The sequence below is a fragment of the Patiria miniata genome, unplaced genomic scaffold, assembly GCF_015706575.1.
Source record: "Patiria miniata isolate m_02_andy unplaced genomic scaffold, ASM1570657v1 HiC_scaffold_5, whole genome shotgun sequence".
NCBI classification, from domain to species: domain Eukaryota; kingdom Metazoa; phylum Echinodermata; class Asteroidea; order Valvatida; family Asterinidae; genus Patiria; species Patiria miniata.
In genome coordinates this window covers 30,003,904-30,012,117 of record NW_024037072.1, presented here as the reverse complement: position 1 = coordinate 30,012,117, position 8,214 = coordinate 30,003,904, and the positions used below count along the sequence as shown (strand labels likewise).

The following is an 8,214-nucleotide window of genomic DNA, read 5'->3' as shown; positions in this document are numbered from 1 at the left end:
ATAGTCGGTCTCTGGTCAGACCAAAGTTCCGGAATTGATGCGGCGACGCGTTTTTTTTTTTCCAAGCTTGGATTGTACAGACAAGGTGGGTACTATTTTTGCTTTTTATGTCCTCATATACATTGGTATCCTCCATTATTTGCCTTTGTGCCCTCCATCATTTGCCTTTGTGCAATTTCCCCATTCCTTGGTACAACAATTTGAGGAGGTGTGGCAATAGAGGGCGCTGTTGTAGCCAACGCTGACAATTTGAAGAAAAAAGGTTGACGCGCATGATTAAAATCGACGCGCGCACTGATCAGAGACCGACTATTTTTTTTTGGCCTTATAAGACAGATATATATACTCCAATAAAAGCCTTAATTTTAGCCTATGATCGTGCTGCCTGCAGGCTTATACAATGTCACTTATTTGACAAGCACTCACGGTTGTTGTGTCGCAGGTTAAGATTGAGATTATCTGCAATTTAATAAAGCAGAAAAACGTACACTATTAAGAAAACCATGAAAATGACATGAAAGTCTTTATCTATATAAAAAGGGCAAGTTGAGTCAAACATGTTACAAAGTCTTATTGTCAAATCTAAACACTAAAACGCATGTCATGTTGTTTGATCAGTGTATAATTAGCTGTAAAATCTCAGAAAATCCACTTAATTCTGTCTGTCAAACTTATTAAAAGTGCTTCATAAAATTAAGGAAAATACTACTTACAAATGGGGTATTTCCTTGGTCACTGCCAAAGTGTGAATTAACTGGAACTGATTTAAACTTTGTGAAAATATCTCTTAAAAACACATGCATGGTAACTTGGTAAATTACGATGGCTGCTCATTGTTTATGGGTGCACCCGAGCATAATAGGCCGGAAATCCGTCCGCCTCGTGAACATAAGAGAGTTCCGTGTCAGCCATGGAATTGGGAAATTGAAGAGATAAGGCAATACACCTCTGATCAGCCGGACGCAATTTTTTTGTCCTTACCACATGCTCGCTATATGTAGAGTAATGCTGGAGCCTGGCTTTAAATATGCAATAGAAAATATCGCCCGGACTTGGGGCTTACAAGATGGCCAACGCGCCGCGCATGCGATAGTGCCACGACGGTGGCTTTTTCAGTGGAGAAGCGAAGGTCACGACATTCGAAACCAAATGCTTCAGGAAGCTGTTCAGAATCCCATGGACGAACAAAACTCAAATGTTTTTTCAGTAAAACTTTATTATTTTTTCAAAGTGACCCTGTCAATAAAACAATTAAATGCACGAAAAATTTTCATAACATCAAAAATAAAGAGAATCAACCGTTAAGCTAAAACTAAAAACAACCTTTACTACAACAATGATAAACTGGAAGCTTAAAACCTGACAATCAATGTAATTTCAATGAATGAAGAAACATTTCAAGCAGTTTTTTTATGTTCACAAAACCCAGCGATCGAAAAAAAAACTTTTAACAAACTTAATAAAATCTGGTAAGCTGTTTCACACTTTGGGTCAAATAAACAATGTACATGTTTATTTGGCTAGCTGAAATCTTGGCATAGGGTAAAATGGGAGACAAGCGACAATATACTACATTTATTAGCCTCAATTTGTAACACAATAATATTAGTGAGCTTGTTCGAGGCCGTCCGCGAGTTTTCTTTTCCCAAACGACATCAGCATATATTTAGCGCCCTCTACGATACTTTTATGGTGCGTACGCAGGTATATACATGTAATTATTTTTTCCCCACGTTTTGGCGAGCACTGCAATATCTCAATCGATACAGGATCGTGATTTTGCACCGCGAGGTTAGCGGGTTCAAAACACGGTTTTCACCCGATTTTTTTTCTTTTCTAACCTGCGGCTTTGGTGGATTTTTTTTTAAGGGAAATAAATTTCGAAACGTTCATATTCCTTTTTTCCCTTCTTATTTTATATTTTCTTCTCATGTTTTTGGAAAAGTAAGTCCAAACGCCATAGCGTACACCCATATGCAGATGTCGTTTGGGAGAAATAAAATCGCGGGCCGTCCATCAATATTACGCACGCACGATTGGGGGGAGGGGCGTGGCTCAAACAAAATAATGCGTACATTATATGCACGAGCAATAATTGTTTGCTTTTAATTAATTGCCATCAATTCACTGTAAATTCTCATATCATTATGACCAATACCAGGACAAGCTTTTATCGAAAATCGATATAACACTGTACACTCCACCTGCACCCCAGCATTTACATTTTTTTCTAATGCCACCGCCAGCCGGCCAACTCCTTTGGAGGTCATCAACTTTAAGAGACCGCAAAACGATAAAGTTGCGACTGTCTCCCCTGCTTAGTTTTGGTCAAGTACGTTTATTTGTTTATCATTCCAAAACAACTTCCACAACGCAAATCTGATTTCTCAAATCGATTTTTATTTTTAATTTGAAGAGTGTCTTTTGATCGAAATACGATTTTCGTATGCAAATGTATACAGTTAACGCAATGCGAGTCAACCTGGTTTTGCACATTCATGGTGCGTCATGGTGATCGAGCGCTCTCTTTCAAAGTAACATCATGTTGCATTATATCGTCTTCGCCATCGTTTTACCCCAAACTTTTCAACAAAAATCCCCCAAAATTCTGCCGTCTAGGTCTACATGTGTCCACGACACTTTATGGTTTTAAAGTCGTTAACTAGTTTGTTTTATGTTAAGTTACTACTAACTTAAATACGAATGACCAATAAAAAGACTGCTTCAAGTAGCTGGCAAGCATAGCGCATTCGTTATGCTTTATATTAAAATGTACATATAAAGTTCAATAATGAGAAGGGGGGGGGGGCGGGTTGAACTACCGAAGGGGCTAAAAACAAAAATCGGCATTTTGTGCGTAAGTACTTTATGGACAGCCCCATAGCAGCCAGTCCACGGATACAAATTTTGAAAACTAAAACCACGGTGTATTGATCCTAACGTATACGTTGAGCAACATCCATCCATGCTAACGACTGAGGCAATTTTTTTTTCAGAGTTCAAATAATAATTACCTAAGACCACTCTGGAAGAATAACTATGGAATCGGGAATACGAAACTAATTCTTCCGAGTAATCAATCCCCTGGCAAAATTAATACATCGCAAAATCAATACATATTGAATTACCATTCTACTTACATTTCCTTACATAAAAGCAACATATAACATTTTGCAGATACGAAAACTACCAAAATATTATGAAATACCTTACTGGACTGTGAACGACAGCCTCAACGGTCCTGTAAAATCATGGCACCAGTGCAGTTATTTTCAAGAAACAACAAGAAAATTAAAAAAAAAAATTGTGTATCAATTTCCAACACTTGGTATACTGACTATCGTTTGAAAAAAAAAACACTGGCTTTTTCTCAAAGACTATCAATCGGTCTCATCCGTGAACGGGTGCAATTAAGCCAGCTAGATTGGTACCCTGACATTACAATGGCCATGAATTTCTCCATTGTGGGATCAGGGAATCAGGCAACATGAACAGCAGTTTTCCTTATTTCCCCCCCCCCCCCAGAATCTGTGAACGACCTTAAAACTGTAAATGGGCCATTGTAACAATATCTGCTATAAAACGCAATCCCCAAATCCATTCATTTGTGAAAGTATTGCAGCACAAACAAGCGTTGGGTATTCCATATACATCAATGTGTGTTTTAGACCATTACGCACACCTCGGGTTTTCCCCTTTGGGAAAGGGGGGGGGGGCTGTTTAATTACTAGGATGGTACGACTATTTGGGAATACACAAATGCATACAAGTTTAGGCTACAATGGTACGAATGATTATTTCCTCATAAGTCACGTTATGCTTTGGAAAATGTTACATAAAACGTGTATTGCAATCTCAAAAATACATGTACTGCATACTTTTCAAAACAAAATGCTAACAAATAACTACCATTTACGATTGATGCAAATATGCGTCCCAAAAGAAATTCTGGAAATTTGATGTACGCCACCTGAGCATATTGCTACCACTAGTAAGTAGCAGTAAACCATAGGTAACAATTTCATGGACAATCACGATATACTGGGCCCGTAACACCTTACAAATCTTCAATTGAAGGAAAAATTATACAGCACAATTGCCTTAAGTCTTGCCAGTGTGAATCCTGTAGTGTTTACGCAGCTGACTTTTCTGAACAAAGGCTTTACCACAGGTCTCACAAACGAATGGCTTCTTACCCGTGTGTATCCTGCGATGTTGGTGGAGGTTACCTTGTTGGACAAAGGCTTTACCACAGGTCTCACAAACGAATGGTCTCTCACCAGTGTGTACCCTGTGATGATCACGCAGAACACTTTGCCGAGCAAAGGATTTTCCACATGTCTCACAAACAAATGGCCTCTCTCCAGTATGTACCCTGTGATGAAGATGGAGGTTACCTTGTTGGACAAAGGCTTTACCACAGGTCTCACAAACAAATGGTTTCTCACCCGTGTGTACCCTGTGATGTTGATGGAGATGACTTTGTTGGACAAAGGCTTTACCACAGGTCTCACAAACGAATGGTCTCTCGCCAGTGTGATGTTCACGCAGAACACTTTGCAGAGCAAGGGATTTACCACAGGTCACATCAACGAATGGTTTCTCAACTGTGTGCGTCCTGTTGTGTTTCTGCAGATGATTCTGCTGGGTGAAGGCTTTACCACAGGTCTCACAAACGAATGGTTTCTCACCAGCGTGTACCCTCTGATGTTGATGGAGATGACTTTGTTGGACAAAGGCTTTACCACAGGTCTCACAAACGAATGGTCTCTCGCCAGTGTGTATTCTGTGATGGTGATGCAGAGCACTTTGCTGATTAAAGGCTTTACCACAGGTCTCACAAACGAATGGTCTCTCACCAGTGTGTATCCTGCGATGTTGATGCAGAACACGTTTTTGATTAAAGGCTTTACCACAGGTCTCACAAACGAATGGTCTCTCACCAGTGTGTATCCTGCGATGTTCATGCAGAGTACTTTTTTGATTAAAGGCTTTACCACAGGTCTCACAAACGAATGATCTCTCACCGGTGTGTATCCTGTGATGTCTGTGCAGAGCAGTTTGCCAATTAAAGGCTTTCCCACAGGTATCACAAACAAATGGTTTTTCATCCGAATGTACCCTGCTGTGATTCCGTAGATGAATTTGCTGAGTAAAGGCTTTTCCACAGGTCTCACAAAGAAATGGTTTCTTATTGGTGATGTGAATCTTGTGGTGTCGTTGAAAATCTGTTTGTGTAGTAAAGGCTTTACCACAGGTCGCACAAACAAATGGTTTCTCACCTGTTTGTGTCCCCTCCAGTTTCTGTAGATCACCTTGTTCAGCGAAGGCTTCGGTACCACAGGTCTCACAAACAAATGGTTTATCACCCGTGTGTATCTTCTCAAGTCTGCTTAGTATGCCAGTAGCTTGCTGAGCAAAGGCTTTACCACAGGTGACACAAACTGATGGTTTCTCATCCGTGTGCACCCTTAGGTGACAATTCACCTCCGGTCCTAATTTTGTGTCCATTTTTCTGAAGTGCTTTTACGTATCTTTATGGTGGATTAAATATTCTGCAAACGTCTTTCGCCACAGAATGCTTCACACTATGAAATCACCGGGGCTGGCCGGATGTTATATAACACTCCTGGATCGAGTCTTTCCTTGATGTCAAATCTTCAGATTCCAGACAGGGGTTCACAGTCAAGATTGTCACCTGGAGACTGTGTTGAAATCACAAGCTGTTGATGTTATATCAAGAGAGGAAAACAGTGTTAAGTTTAGGGGTTTTCTGTTCATGAACTCAAACATTTGCTGATTGAAACGTTTTTGAGAAAGGGTCGCTCAATGGCATTTCCATGTGCGACACAACAAAATACAAAACTTGAACTTGTGCCCTTGGGCAAGATACTCTACAACAACTGCCTCGGCGCTCCTGCCAAGAATGTGAATGGGTGCTTGTGAGGTAGAGGACCGAATGTGCGCTGATATCAGCTGCCGCCTGGTCTCGTGGCCTGATGAATAGCGTATTTGTAGTATAGCGTTTTGAGATTATTGATACGATGGAAAGCGCTGTACAGGTTCACCATTTTTATTATTTTATTGAATAGAAAAGTATACGACAGCAAAATATCCAAAATTCTAGCAAAAGTTTTTAGTGGTTCTTTAGCTGTAACATTGAGGTTTCTGCCTGGAATGACAATTCGGATTAGAAAAGCTGATCACAGAATGCAACCAATAGCTCAAAACTCTATACTGTCGCAAGCGCAAGAAGCTTGATAAAAGTCAGCTAGCTTTTCTTAACGTGCAGTGTCGCTCTAGGATACAGCGCAGCGAAATATTTCAGCAGCACTAGTGAAGCCGTGTGGCTGCCAAGGTCTTAAGTTAATCCGATTACGTACTTGGACAATATAACCGAGCAGTGAAATTCATGCACCAACCAAACAAACATGGCTATTTGAACGTTGTGTTTCTCAGAAAATATGCTCAGTATTATGATTGAAATGTCAAATTATAATGGAAGAAGAAATTCTTAACTTCATGCCAATGAAAAAGTCGCCGTCATCGATGCCGAAACGTACTAGTAAAGCTGACCTTAAAGTCCGGAAGAAATCGCTCTAAAACTTCCCCAAATCTATGTATTTATGTCAATTTCTAGGAATCCCCCGACTTCTTATTTCACGAGTAGTTGAACACCTATATCATCAGAGTATGTTCCGAATTTCAGATGGGGCTATAAATCTTTTTTTTTTTTGCAAACTCTTATGTTACACCATGAACTTACCTCGAAGCAAAATTGTGACGAGGATTTTTTTGCCGTCCAAACTCACGCGCTTGATTTTTAGGTTGGCCGATTTTGGCCCGGGCAACAATGACGAAGTGCATATTTATATTAGCATATTCATGAGCGTCACTCGGCGTGACTTCTCATGGGTCTCGGTATCGACCAATGAAAGCCGGCAAAAAGGGTGATATTTATTTAAATGAGGCGATACTGCAAATGTTATCAGTGCTTATCATGTACTTAACATATCAAACGATTTTAGCTCATAGTTGAATCATTTTAAGGGAAACAAACACTGAAAGTTGCACGAAGATACAGTGCGGGTCTTCCAAACGGGAGGAGAAATTGATTTTTAAAGATTTCGCCCGCGGACATCCACATGGTCTGTGGTCTGCGTGCATGGTGTTTCATTCAAAATAGGATTAGCCCCCCCCCCCCTCCTGGATTTACGCCCCTGACGTCAACCATGTCAACACACCGTCAACACAACGTCAACACCTCCAGTATATCACATTTGCCAAATTAGAATGTGAAGTATTGATGGTGTGTTGACGGGATTTGTACCCGATGATAATGCGCACGCGTCGCGCCTATGTGTGATGCGATGTGCACATGCAACATGCATGGTCCCCAACGCAGTCAGTACAGTATGCGTGTACGCACATGTTTGATGAACTGGATGCAAGTGAAACAAACGTGAATGATTCTCCATAGTCGTGGACTTATGGTTCTGAATACATCATTTTGGTTCCACTAATAGTCAATAAGGGCTATCCTACACAGAATGCTGTTTCCCACTAAAATGCATTCCAGAATGAAAAGAATCGGCATTTACAAATTTAAGGCCTTTACCTGCTGCACAACGGAGACATCGACCTTCCCACGTGCGCCACGAGAAAATGAAAGAACAAATCAGCGCCCTCTGTTGGCTGACTCTTTTTACAACGTGCCCGGGCTTGTTTAGCGCCCTCTACGATAATTTTATGATACACACGCAGGTATATAATTTTTTTCCCCAGAGTTCGGGCAAAGCAGTGCGATAGCTCAGTTGATAGGGGTTGATATTTTGCACCGCGAGGTTGTGGGTTCGAACAGATTTGTGCACAAATTGTTTTTTCTTTCTCTAGGCTTCGGAGGATTTTTTTAAAAAAGGGAAATGATGTCCGAATTTTATTTCGTTCGAATTCATTTTCCCCCTACTCATATTTTCTTCTCATGGTTTTAGAGAAGTTCGCGTCCGTGGCGTACATAATAAAGCAAAAACAGATTCCCATCGGAAAACTGTGCGTATCAGTTCTGCCAATTTTATTATAATTTTATTATTCGTTATTACGGATTATTAATTCGTTATTAGGGATTATTTAATTCGTTATTACGGATTACTAATTCGTTATAACGGATTATTTAATTCGTTATTACGGATTACTAATTCGTTATAACGGATTATT

At 40.3% G+C, this 8,214-nt stretch overlaps 1 protein-coding gene across 2 annotated transcripts; it reads right to left on the bottom strand.

Moving 5' to 3' along the window:
- Nucleotides 1-1,196: 1,196 nt before the first annotated feature.
- On the bottom strand, nt 1,197-7,700 carry LOC119741899 (zinc finger protein 239-like). Of its 2 annotated transcripts, XM_038217841.1 has the most exons (3): nt 7,619-7,700; nt 4,746-5,723; nt 1,197-4,502 (listed from the first exon to the last, which is right to left on the bottom strand). In XM_038217841.1, exons 2-3 carry the CDS (start codon nt 5,509-5,511, stop codon nt 4,102-4,104), a joined length of 1,167 nt encoding a protein of 388 aa, XP_038073769.1. In that variant the 5' UTR covers nt 5,512-5,723; nt 7,619-7,700; the 3' UTR covers nt 1,197-4,101. The 2 variants fall into 2 exon arrangements, with proteins under 2 accessions (XP_038073769.1, XP_038073768.1); XM_038217840.1 differs by having other exon boundaries at nt 1,197-5,723.
- Nucleotides 7,701-8,214: the final 514 nt, after the last annotated feature.

What these genes read in the sequence shown, in the direction of transcription:
- LOC119741899 (XM_038217840.1), bottom strand. Translation starts at nt 5,511, where the DNA reads ATGGACACAAAATTAGGACCGGAGGTGAATTGTCACCTAAGGGTGCAC.